At 44.5% G+C, this 12,043-nt stretch overlaps 2 protein-coding genes across 2 annotated transcripts; one reads left to right on the forward strand and one right to left on the reverse strand.

Annotated features, from left to right (window-relative positions):
* Positions 1–876: 876 nt before the first annotated feature.
* LOC102702129 (ribonuclease 1-like) lies at positions 877–3,122 on the reverse strand. Its single transcript, XM_006660836.3, has 4 exons — positions 2,937–3,122; positions 2,040–2,201; positions 1,633–1,822; positions 877–1,459 (listed from the first exon to the last, which is right to left on the reverse strand). Exons 1-4 carry the CDS (start codon positions 3,048–3,050, stop codon positions 1,143–1,145), a joined length of 783 nt encoding a protein of 260 aa, XP_006660899.1. The 5' UTR covers positions 3,051–3,122; the 3' UTR covers positions 877–1,142.
* A 6,358-nt stretch (positions 3,123–9,480) lies between these two features.
* LOC102714494 (proteasome subunit alpha type-7-B) lies at positions 9,481–11,840 on the forward strand. Its single transcript, XM_006661420.2, has 3 exons — positions 9,481–9,731; positions 9,829–10,243; positions 11,415–11,840. Exons 1-3 carry the CDS (start codon positions 9,559–9,561, stop codon positions 11,574–11,576), a joined length of 750 nt encoding a protein of 249 aa, XP_006661483.2. The 5' UTR covers positions 9,481–9,558; the 3' UTR covers positions 11,577–11,840.
* The last annotated feature ends 203 nt before the right edge of the window (positions 11,841–12,043 follow it).

Here is a 12,043-nt window from a genome sequence, read left to right on the forward strand (position 1 = left end):
TCGTTGGCTCCAACAGCGAGACAGAGTGGAGGGGCGGGGGCAGAGCGCGAGGTAGGGGGTGGGAGGCAAGCATACACCAGAGCGTGAAGTATATGTAAGACAGTGGTTTTTATATGTCAGTCGCCGACTATTTATAGTGTTCTCACTATTATTTTTTAAAATATTCTTTTCTCGTGTTTTATAAGTATACTTTCTCAAATAAATAACTTGCATGCAACACCCCTTGTCGCCACTCGTCGCGCTGTTCGACAAGGGTTTTTGGTTTTACATATATAAAACTGTTATATTCCTCAAAACTAATGGAAAATTGTGTATTTTGATAATTAGTTTTTTTTTCATGAAAACTAATAGGAAAATATGTATGTTGATAAATAAATTTCTCGATAGTTACAGTTTTGATAAAATTGACCTCTCCCTGTACGTAGCCACATGTGTGCATCACACAACTAAACTTGTGCAAGTTAAAGGGCTACTTCATCCGGTTTAAGAATCCTCGCTGCTTCGATAAAAAATATGTGTTGTTGAGGACAAATATTTGATCAAACTTCTAAAATTATGACAAACAATTTTATAATAAATTTATAAAATATAATAAGTTTATGATATTACTTTTTGAGGAGAATCTATGTTTATCATTTGTGTTATGTTTAAACTAAGCATTTAAAAATTATCGATGGTCGGAATTTTAAAATTTTGACGAAATCTTATCCAGAAGTACAAACATTTTTGACCATAGGGAGTATTATAATATAGAAAAAAATATAAATAAATGTTAATTTATTCAAAGATCTTTTTTTAATCATATATGTATGTTGACCTTACTTTTTTAAACTTAAATATTTTAAGAGTCAATAATGGTCAAAGTTTCATCAAGCTGGAAGGAGTAGTAAGTACGTACGAGCACAACTAAGGCTTCAAATTAACTCCCTCGGGGAGAATTTATTGTACACCAAGGCGTGCACGGTAGATTATGAAATGCCCGAAGACAAAGTAAAGTAATCCCAGACTACAGGGGAGTTATTCACGAGACACACATCAACAAGGCCGCACATATTCTCTCTCCGAAAACATCACAGATCGCACGTACCCACACGCACGCACAAACGCGGGTAGCTCGAGCGAGCGAGCGAGCTCGCTATATTTCAGATTTCCATGGCGGCTTGGAGCAGCTGGTCGATGGCCTCCGCGGCGTAGGCGGAGTTGGTGTTGGTGCTGTTCTTGAGCATCCACTCCTTGAAGGTGTGGAAGAGGATCCGGTCGGAGCAGGTGTAGGGCTTCTTGGGCGCGGGGCACTCCACGAACGTCTCGCCGTCCTGCGCCACGCACACGTAGATCTGGTACAGCTGGTACGTGCGCTGCGGCCCTCGGCTGCACTGGATCAGCGGCGGCGCCCCGGTCCCCGCCTCCAGCGCCTCCTTGATCTTCTCCACGCTGTACAGCCCAAAGTCTGGCTTGATATCTGCATGCAGTAAATTAAATTAAATTAAAACAACAGGAACACACACATCACGATCGACGTACACAGTGTTCTTCGGCGAAGTATGTTTTTGAACAAAATTTGCCCTCAGGGACGGATCCAGCCTACAACATCAGCTCGTTTTTTTTTCATTTTTGAAGGGACTATCTGAGTACCATTGCTGGCGAGGCGGGCGAGGGGGTTGATCTTGTCGCGGATGGCGAGGGCAGTGTCGAAGTAGGCACTCTCGGTGAGGTTGGAGCAGACGCCGGACGTCTCCCACGCCTTCTTCCAGCTTCTCTCGCTGTTGCTACTCGGGCACCTGATGTTGTTCCAGTACTTCTTCAGCTCCGTCGTGTCCCCAAGCTGCAGTGTGCATAACATATATCCATCGCATTTACTTACTTTGCCTAGCTACACTCTATTACGACGCATATATATATATATATATATATATATATATATATATATATATATATATATATATATATATATATGATCATGCGCTAGCTAATTAAGCATATATATATATACAGCTTGCAAAGAAATTAACAAATTAAGTACTACAGATCAGAAAGAGTACTTGGTTCATGTTGAATGGAGTGTTGTCGCAGCGCGTCATGGGGGAGTTGGTCCTGGCGTTGTAGACCGTGAAGCCGGCGACGTAGAAGTCGGACGCCGGCACGACGTCGCCCTTCGGCATGCAGCACCCGGCGTTGCTCTGCGAGCAGTACGCTCCCGGCCACTGCATTTGCATCATATCCATCATCAAATGTCCGGTTAATTTCAGATCTAAGCTGAGAAATGTTAACTATGAAGAACAAGCAACTGATAATGATCATCGTCAATCAAAAAGATGCTACCGGAACATTAATCGAGTTCCTGAAATACAGACAAATAATTATTAGGTGGTCGCTTTCATGAGGTGATGGGTGCATGGTTAGCCTGAAGTACGTTGTCTGGTCAGAACGAGTCTCAAGTTTTTTTTTGTTTTTTCTTTTTGCACGGATCAGTTTGTGTCTCGAACGAACAGGTGGTCCAATGTTAAGCAAAACGTGCGTTTCAAAAATCTTTAGTTTATTTGCAGTGTCCACATCACGTCGTCCTCGAGTATTGTTCGATCAAGTCTTTCAGATTATAATTGGTATAGGCGTATAGCTGTAGATCAGGTGTTATTTCCTCTTCTGCTGCTAGAGAATTCTCTAGCTGAGATGGTAAATCTCGACGGTTTTTTTTTAAGAGAAGGAAATCTCAACGGTTATATCCTCACTCCATGTTTATAATTTAAAATGGTTAATTAATTAATTAACTGCTTCACGCATGCATGTTGCCTGCAAATGTCGGTCTCTCTAGAAAATACAAACGAGGAGGAAAAAAAATCTCAAACATAAGGTAAGTACAGAGTAACTAGTATGTAATTAAATCCATTATCTACATGCTACATATAGGGCATATATAATTAATTTATGTACATCCATACCATGAAAGTAATCTGGTAGAAGATTTTGTCGTCTTCATCAGCAATGGCAACTGGAGAGGCAGCTACTACCAGCAAGCCAACAAGGCACAGCAGCGCTATCCTGCTGGAACCCATATATCTCCTGAGCTATCTGAACAAACTCAAGAACTGGAATGGCCTGATATTATTCAGATAAGAAATCGCCACTGGGACGCGAGGAATGGAAGAGATGAAGGGCAGCACGGTGGTACTTATAGGCCGGCCAATGGGCATGCCTACCGACGATACGGCACTGATTTTTTTTTCTTTTTTTTTTGTTTCTTTTTCATGTTCTCGTTCGGACGAGTCACACTCTAGCTCGTTGTATGCTTGTGGATTTATTAGCTTCAGCCACGGTTTGAGTTTATGAAAGTATGAAACTTATATTGGAGTTTTTTTTAAGGATTTTCATCTTAGTATGTTTTCTAGATTTAGCATTTTAAATTGTTAATACCATAGATATCAAATATTTATTTATCAATTATTTTGACTGCTTCATTTATTGTTCTGCCTTATCAGTCGTAGCTTAGCTAGTCATAACATTTTATTAACCGTAATGCCTTTGGTATAATGAGTTTTCCTTTATCCTTGTCAAAATGGTACAATAACATGATAAGTGAAAATAGGATGTATTCACTCTTTCATATTATAAGAACTTTTAGCTGTCACGGCCAGAAATTCCTCACACGAATTTCTGAACTTAATTGTGTATTAAAATCCCCATCCAGGACCAGCCAGGGTAAAAAAAGACAATGTTGATTACATAACCATCGTTCTTAGAAACAACTGAAAATAACACTTATTCTAGCGGAAATGCAGCGGAAAGAAAAAGGTAGACTAGCTCCAGCGGGTACGGCTCCAGTCCACAGGTAAAGCTTCGACGGCAGATCAGCTCACTCCTGAGAGACACCTCCATCGGACTCAACTTCTAGCTCTGAAGGGGGAAAAGTTGGGCAAGGCGGAGTACAAACCACCGTACTCAACAAGTGACACGGAAAAGAGGGTAATAAAAGATGCATAGGGATTATCAAGGGCAGGCTAGGGTTAGTTGCGCTAAAGCAGCAGTTAAACAAATAACAGAGATTAAAAAGAATAAAGGTAATTGAATACAGTAAAGGATAAGTAAACAACAGTTGTAAAATACCACAACACTGTCCAACGTTACACCACGTTGCAACAGGCCCAACCACTACTCAACGTTACACCACGTTGCAGTAGTCCCGAGTGAAAACCAGTTTACTCAAGTTATTAAAGGTTCACTAATCACAGTGAAGCTGGGAGTTCGCCCGCGTGGGCACGGCTATTCGAATAGTTTATACTCTCATCAGAGGTGCACTACTGTACCCACAAGACACGACTCCACTATACTTGAACGTGCGCCGACATACCACCATGGTATACCGGAAAGGAGACCGTGATAGGACCCGTCACATAACCCTCCCTATTTAATCGCACCACACTTCAGGTTTCACCCCCTCCTTTACACCAAGTCGGGCAGTCCCCTCTTGTGCCTTGGTAGATCCGGAAGCAGCAGAGGCTTTCGTTACACCACGATTGCCCGTCCATACTCCATCACGCCTACCCTTGCCTCGGTACGTTAAATAGTTCGAAGCTATGCTTTAAATCCCACCTCACCCATTTTGACATGTGGTTAGTACTTAATTACTTCCAGGGTTTCCCGTGAACCGGTCCATGATTGCCATGGGTGCGACTCTCAAAACCATGTACCCACAGCCCACGATTATCAATATTTTAGTTGACATTAACCCGAACTGGGTAATGAATCAATATCTCCGCTATTCAGAACTAAGCATGATTTAATGTGATCCCATGAGCTACTTGTTCTAAGCACAGCTAAGCATTAACCTAGACCTAACTCTAACCAAGTTAACCCTAGTCTAGCAATGAATAAAGTTGGATAAACAACGGCATAGTAATAAGGTTTACCCGAAAATAACATACAGTAAATACTTTAATTAAAACAATGCATATTTCAATAAATAAAGCGGGGAATTTGCAATAATGGGTTCAGTATGATCAAAGATGAGTGTCACTTGCCTTGCTCTGGCCCCTGGGGAACTTCGGCGACGATCTCGAAGTAAACCGGCTCTTCGGCGGGGTCCGAATCTAAGCGACAAAGCACAAAAATAAATAAAACAGGCACAAACTCTACTGAAACAGCAAAAGAAAGTATTTTTAATGGATTCTTGACAATTTTATGAATTTAATGAAATTTGAATGGACCTAAACGGAGACTAGATGAATTACTTACGAATTTTAGAAGTTTTCTGGGTTTTTTTTAGCTAAACAGAAAAGTCCTAAATCAATTATTGCGCAATTAATGGGGTTGCTGACGTCAGCGAGGAGAGAGGAAGCGCTGACGGTTGACAGGTGGGGACCATCTGTCGGTGGGAGAGAGGGGAGAGGAGAGACTGACACGCGGGTCCCACGGGAGGAGAGAGGGAGGAGGGGCGCGGGGCAACTGACGGGTGGGTCCCGCTCGTCAGCGAGGGGGAAACAGAGAGGGGGAGGAGAGCGCGGCCGGCGGCGGGAGCTTTGGGCAGCGCGGCGGCGGCCGAGGGACGGCGGCGCGACGGCGGTGCTAGCAGACGGCGGCGGTGCCACGACGACGGCGACGCGGTGACGACCGCGCACGAATCGGCGACGCAAGGGCGCGGCTGAGAGGGGGAGCGGTGGCCGGCCAACACGACGGCGACGAGCGCGCGACGCGCGCACGACGGCGAGAGGTGGCAATGGGTGCCGGCAGTGGCGGCACGGTGACCGCGTGGTGAAGGCGGCGGCGAGGGAAACACAGCGACGGCGGAGAGGTGGCGCACGACGCCCGGCGACGGCGCGGGTGGTCCGGCGGTGACGGCGAGGACAAAGGAGAGGAGGAGAGGGAGGTGGGGACGCTCACCGGCGGAGGCGAACGCGGCAGAAGGTCGGCGACGGCGATGCGGAGGTGGTGAAGCAGACGAGCGGCGGCTGGCGACGCGCGGTGACGAGGTCGGCAAACGGCGGCGAGGCGCGACGGTAGAGAGGATGAAGGAGCGGCGAAGGGCGCGGGGTGCCCACCGGCGGCGACGGGAGCCGGAGGAAGGTTGGCGACGTCGAGGCGAAGGCGATGACGCGGCTGGACGGCGACGACGGGCGGCCGGCAGCGAGATCGAACGGCAGCGGCGAACGGCGGGGCACAGCGGCGGCTTGGGCGGAGAGGAAAAAGTGGGCGACGGCGTGGCGGCGGTGGGGATTTATAGGGTGGCGGCGCCGGCTAGGGCGGGGCGGAGGTTGGAGACCGAGTCGGGCGCGGCGAGGTCTCGGCGGTGGCCGTTGCGGCGACGGCGGTTGCGGCGACGGCGGTTGCGGCGCGGCAGCGGACTCGGACTCGGCCAACGCGGCGCGGGCGAGCTGGCGAGAGCGCGGTCGCTGATAGGTGGGCCCTACCTGTCAGTGGCGCGAGGAAGGAGTGAGGCGGCGCGGATTACGCGGGCGAGCGCGGCGCACGAGCTGGGCCGAGCGGCGGCCCAGGCGGAAGGAGGAGGCGCGCGCGGGAAGAGGCCGGCTCAGCTGGGCCGGCCTGGAGGGAGTGGTGGGCCGGCTCGGCTGGGCCGGCCCGGGAAGGAGGAGAGGAAAAAGGAAAAGGAAAAAGAAAAGGAAAGGGAGGAAAATTGGACTTCGGCCCAATTTAAGAAGGAAGGGAAAAAGAAAGGAAAAAGGAGGGAAAAAAGAAAACCCCTCTTTTGCCGAGTTTTAAATTAATTTGTTTGGCCAAATTTTATACTTCTGCAATTTGAATTTAAATCCAGATAGTCGATTTGCGAGCCTCGATTTAATTAAATTAGGTTCTTTTAGAGGAATTTTTCCTGAGTTAATTAAGCCAATTGTTATTTACGAAATTCTTTTACGATTTACGGTTTAGGACAAAACTCCGGGTGTGACATTAGCCCTACTAAAATTCATATAGATGCTAATAAATCATGAGACATATACATTGATTTATAGATAAATTTATGCAGAATCAGACAATATTACAATCTTCTAAGCTAAAATTTAAAATTTTAACCATAAATTTGGGGTTAATTTGGGTGTTTTCTCATCATAGTTTATTTTATAGGCTTTGTTTTTAGATCACTATGAACACATATATAAAAGTTTTATTTATATATTATTTTTTGTTTGTAAATATGTCGTTTGGCTTTTTCCTAAAAAGCCAAAAAATCACCCCTACAACTTTATCGAAAAGGATCGATTTACTTCCATTTTAATTAGGTATTTCAAAATTGGCAACAATATAATATGATTTTTAATACTTAATTAGTCTAGACACATTTGTCAGGCACGTGTTTAATACTCACGCAGTGTGGCCCATATGTCAGACATAAACAGTGGTCAATATGGCTATTTACAAATAAAAATGTGTTTGCTATAGCCAGTTGTAGCACTGTGAAATACCTGTGTAAAGTTGTAGCGAAGTGTTAGATTTTACCAAATAGCTACAGTTTCATAAAATTTACTCTTTTCATGAACATAAAGTATTCTTTTCACATAAATAAATAAAACAATTGTTTATAGAACAGATAAAGGATCAACATAGCGATGCTAGGCAAGACATGCAATTATGTTCTATCCAACAGATAAGGGGGATCGGTTGGCTTTTACGAGTCAAAAAGTCAAACATCGTATTTATATTATTCCCGATTAAAACTTTTATATACATGTTCCTGTTTATCTAAGAGTCAATGCTAAAAGATAAACTATGATTAAAAATTTAAATTAATGTAAAATTTAAGATCAAAAATTTTAAATTTATCTTATAAGCATAAACAAATGCGAAAAAGATAAAGATTAACCGGGATCTTCATGTACATGATGCTACACCACAAGCCTTCAATTTGGTGGATCACACATGTACAGTGCATGTACTGTACATGATTATTGGTGTCTATCACATATACATGGGCCGGGGGGCAGATTCAGCACGTACATAGCCTAGCTAACACGTCCGCGCTGACCTAAGCCGCGTTCGTCACCCCTCCATTAGGGGTTAGGGGTTGTTTAGATGGGGCTATATTTTTTAGCCCCATGTCACATTGGATGTTTGGACGCTAATTTGAAGTATTAAATATAGACTAATAAAAAACTAATTTCATAAATAAGAGCTAATCCGTGAGACGAATTTTTTGAGTCTAATTAATCCATAAATAGCAAATGTTTACTGTAGCATCACATAGACTAATCATGGATTCATTAGGCTATTAGATTCGTCTCGCAAATTAATTAAGATTATGCATGAGTTTTATTTATAGACTACGTTTACTATTTATAATAAGTGTCTAAACATCTGATGTGACTAGGGGCTAAAGTTTAGCCCCTAGAAACAAATACCCCTTAGTTAACTTATCTGCCTCGTTTTCCGTATACATGTTTCCCGAAAATATATTAATCTATTTTATATTATTTTAATAATTAATAATTAATTAATCATATACTAATGTTTTTCTTACCGGGACTGTTAGCTAGCGTTTTCCAAACCGCTCAATGGCGGGACGGCAGCCACGACCACCCACCGTCCGTCCAAATCGATCCACGAGCAACAGCGATGCACCACCGCCCGCGCCTCGCCATCAACCGAGTTTGATGAGTAAGCCACGCTCGCGGACGCGGCGTCGATGCTCCGCCTCCGCTCCCCATGGCCCCCAACCCTTTTGAGATTTTTTCTTTTGAACATTTTTAATAAATATTTTTATTACTAAATCTTAAAGATAAATATTTTTATTTACTCGGAGTTGTCTATATTCTAAGTGTCCCTGGCCGGCCCATATAACATTGTTGGACATTGTTGGTCCCAAAATGTTGAAATTTAAGAGACCTATTTTTTTCTTATTATCTTGACTATAACCTAAGCCTGATTTTCCCGTGTTTACCTCGAGGCTCTCTCGAATATTATCCATGTTATCCTTAAATATTAAATATGTAGGATTTCCAGCTATCAATCTAAAAGATAAAACTAAAAATAAACTACGACAAATATACTCTAAAATTAATTTCAAATTTAAGGTTAAAAAAAATCGTGCCCGACATGACATGCATCACACACGTAGCCATGTACAGTGCACGATTATTGCAGTGGCTATCAAAATCATCATACATGGAGCTGAACAGCACATGTGCCCCCCTAGCACATTTCCCAAATGGGATCCTCTATCAAAAGTCAAAGATGAACAGTATCTTGACTTTTAGGATATTTTCAGCGGTCCAATTCATAAACATGCATTTGAAATTGATCGCTACATTACCAATAAACTATGCTATAGAACAAGACTGATTTGAGCGTGTACTTCAGAATCCGAATTGTACGTTTCCTAGCAGCGACGCGCCACCGGACGGGCCGGCTGCCAGCCCATTTAAAAGAATTTAGCCCAATAGTAGTTTCGGCCCATATGGAAAGCCCGCCACGTCGAAGCCTGAGGGCCCGCGACGACGGGTGCCTTTCTCCAAGACGAAAGCGCGGCCCAAAGTAGTTAGGCTTCTTCGTCGTCTTCTCTGACGACCGCGACCGCCGGCCGGGAAGACCTCCAAACCCTAGACCGCCGGCGACGACGCGATGGCACGCTACGACCGCGCGATCACCGTGTTCTCCCCCGACGGCCACCTCTTCCAGGTCGAGTACGCGCTCGAGGCCGTCCGCAAGGGCAACGCCGCCGTCGGCGTCCGCGGCACCGACACCGTCGTCCTCGGCGTCGAGAAGAAGTCCACCCCCAAGCTCCAGGACTCCAGGTACGCCGCTCCTTCTCCCCTTCCCCTTCCTCTTCCCCTCGCACCTTCCGAGTTGTGTAGGCTCGCAGATCTCACATCTCAGCCGAGGGATTCGCAGGTCGGTGCGGAAGATCGCGAGCCTGGACACGCACATCGCGCTGGCGTGCGCGGGGCTCAAGGCGGACGCCAGGGTGCTCATCAACCGCGCGCGGGTCGAGTGCCAGAGCCACCGCCTCACCGTCGAGGACCCCGTCACCGTCGAGTACATCACGCGCTACATCGCCGGACTGCAGCAGAAGTACACCCAGAGCGGTGGGGTCCGCCCCTTCGGCCTCTCCACCCTCATCGTCGGATTCGACCCCTACACCGACAAGCCCGCCCTGTACCAGACCGATCCATCCGGTACCTTCTCCGCTTGGAAGGCCAACGCCACGGGGAGGAACTCCAACTCCATGAGGGAGTTCCTGGAGAAGAATTACAAGGACACCTCCGGCAAAGAGACTATCAAGCTTGCAATCCGTGCTCTCCTGGAGGTATATTTGTTGCTCTTGCTTCCTCAGCAGTTTGTTTAACACGCTAGAGTAATATACTTGCTTGATCCATTTTAAAAATTGCGTCATTTCTGGTTAATGAATACTATAGTATACAAAACAGAACATGCTTGACACGGTTTAGTGATAACCAAGGTAGAATGGTATAAATAGCAGCCATAAGAAACCTGGTCCTGATTTTCTTGACTTGCTCATCTGTCAACGGTTGATGTCATGGTTAAATCGATTATGTTTGAACAAATTGATCCTGCCAGTCACTTAGTCCTACAAGTAAATTGATTCTGCCAGTCACTTAGTCCTACAAGTAGCACTTTTTTAGTGGTATATGATGAATTGTGTGGTTCTTTAAGGGGAAAATGCACCTAAAATGCCTCTGGCAATACAAAATCAAGAAACCGTGTGCAAGCTTGTATATACCATATCCATCTCACTGTCTTTGTGGCACCGCGCTAGTTTCTGAATATTTATGGACCCAAATTGATGTGTTTTACTTTCCAGTCAACATGAAGAGTTCTCCTTAAATGTTGTTGGTAAAAATATCTGGTGCAAGTGGATCTGTGGAGTGTGGACAAGACACTGGTAAAGTTATGCTAAAGCATAGGTGTTAACGATTTCAACCATTCTATTATAAGATTAGGAACATAAGAAAACTACAAATTAAAGAGTTTCTAATGAATCCTGAGTCCTGAACGTTCTGAAACTCTAGGTCTATTGTGCAATTATTAGCTTGCCCTCACATCCTTCGGTTTCTGTGTTGACTCCAAGAATGTATATAAGCATACCATCAGATTTAGCAAACTGGGGGGTTTCAGGGCCTGTTGATTGTCCTTTAAATTTCAGAATGTCTGGTGCTTTCATTTTTTTTCATCCATTATATTTATATCCAATTTAGGTTGCGTTTGAGTCTTATTAGCTCTATATTGTCATGTCCTCTCATGGTGCGTGCTGTGTGACCTTGTGTCCATGTGAGCATTACATATTTTTCACTAGCTCAACTCATTGGTCTTTAACTCGTGCCACTAGACTAAATTGGTATTTGTTTGCAGTTGAATTACTAGAATGCTATTCAGCTACATTTGTTTGGTTCTCTTCTGTTGGTCTGCTCAGTTCTGTTTTTGTCAAGCAATTACTGATGAACTGAAAAGCATTGCAGGTTGTCGAGAGTGGTGGAAAGAATATTGAGATTGCAGTGATGACAAAGAAGGATGGTCTTCGCCAACTCGAGGAGGCTGAAATCGATGAATATGTTGCTGAGATTGAGGCAGAGAAGGCTGCAGCTGAGGCTGCAAAGAAGGGTGCCCCAAAGGAAACCTAATTCTTCAATGTACTGAATTTTCATTCCATCAAAATTTGTAGTGCATTACTTGTATTCCACAGCACAGTTTTTAATTGTTCTAGAGGAATGTTAGATTGTTCAGTGAGAGTGAGTGCTTCTATTGATTAGCACCCCAGGATCCCTTAGACTCAAATGCCTTGTGATGTACTCGTTTTCTATATACCTTCTTTTGAACAAAAGGCTTCATAGGCTGTGAATCCATACTTCACAAGTCTTAAGGTTAGCTGACAAATCTTGTGCAGCTCGGGTTGTTCACCATAGAGATTATGATTTCCTCAACGTGAAATTATTGGTAAGAGATAAAGAGTTATCTGCACCCTCAAACTCGATGTAAATTTTTTGTTCAGATGCACGCAGAAGACAAGGCCTGCAAAACAGATTAGGTCCTTTCCTAACCGCATGACTGTATATGGGTTATGAAGCTGCTGCAAGAAATACTAGTTGTC

Source organism: Oryza brachyantha, chromosome 9 (assembly GCF_000231095.2).
Source record: "Oryza brachyantha chromosome 9, ObraRS2, whole genome shotgun sequence".
Lineage (NCBI taxonomy): Eukaryota > Viridiplantae > Streptophyta > Magnoliopsida > Poales > Poaceae > Oryza > Oryza brachyantha.

Bases quoted from the DNA above. Each gene is read 5' to 3' on its own strand.
- LOC102702129 (XM_006660836.3), bottom strand. From the start codon at position 3,050: ATGGGTTCCAGCAGGATAGCGCTGCTGTGCCTTGTTGGCTTGCTGGTA. The intron at 1,823-2,039 runs GTACTCTTTCTG...TGCACACTGCAG, and splicing joins CTCCATTCAACATGAACCAA to CTTGGGGACACGACGGAGCT. The intron at 1,460-1,632 runs GTACTCAGATAG...TACTGCATGCAG, and splicing joins CGCCCGCCTCGCCAGCAATG to ATATCAAGCCAGACTTTGGG.
- LOC102714494 (XM_006661420.2), top strand. From the start codon at position 9,559: ATGGCACGCTACGACCGCGCGATCACCGTGTTCTCCCCCGACGGCCAC. The intron at 9,732-9,828 runs GTACGCCGCTCC...AGGGATTCGCAG, and splicing joins CCCAAGCTCCAGGACTCCAG to GTCGGTGCGGAAGATCGCGA. The intron at 10,244-11,414 runs GTATATTTGTTG...AAAGCATTGCAG, and splicing joins CAATCCGTGCTCTCCTGGAG to GTTGTCGAGAGTGGTGGAAA.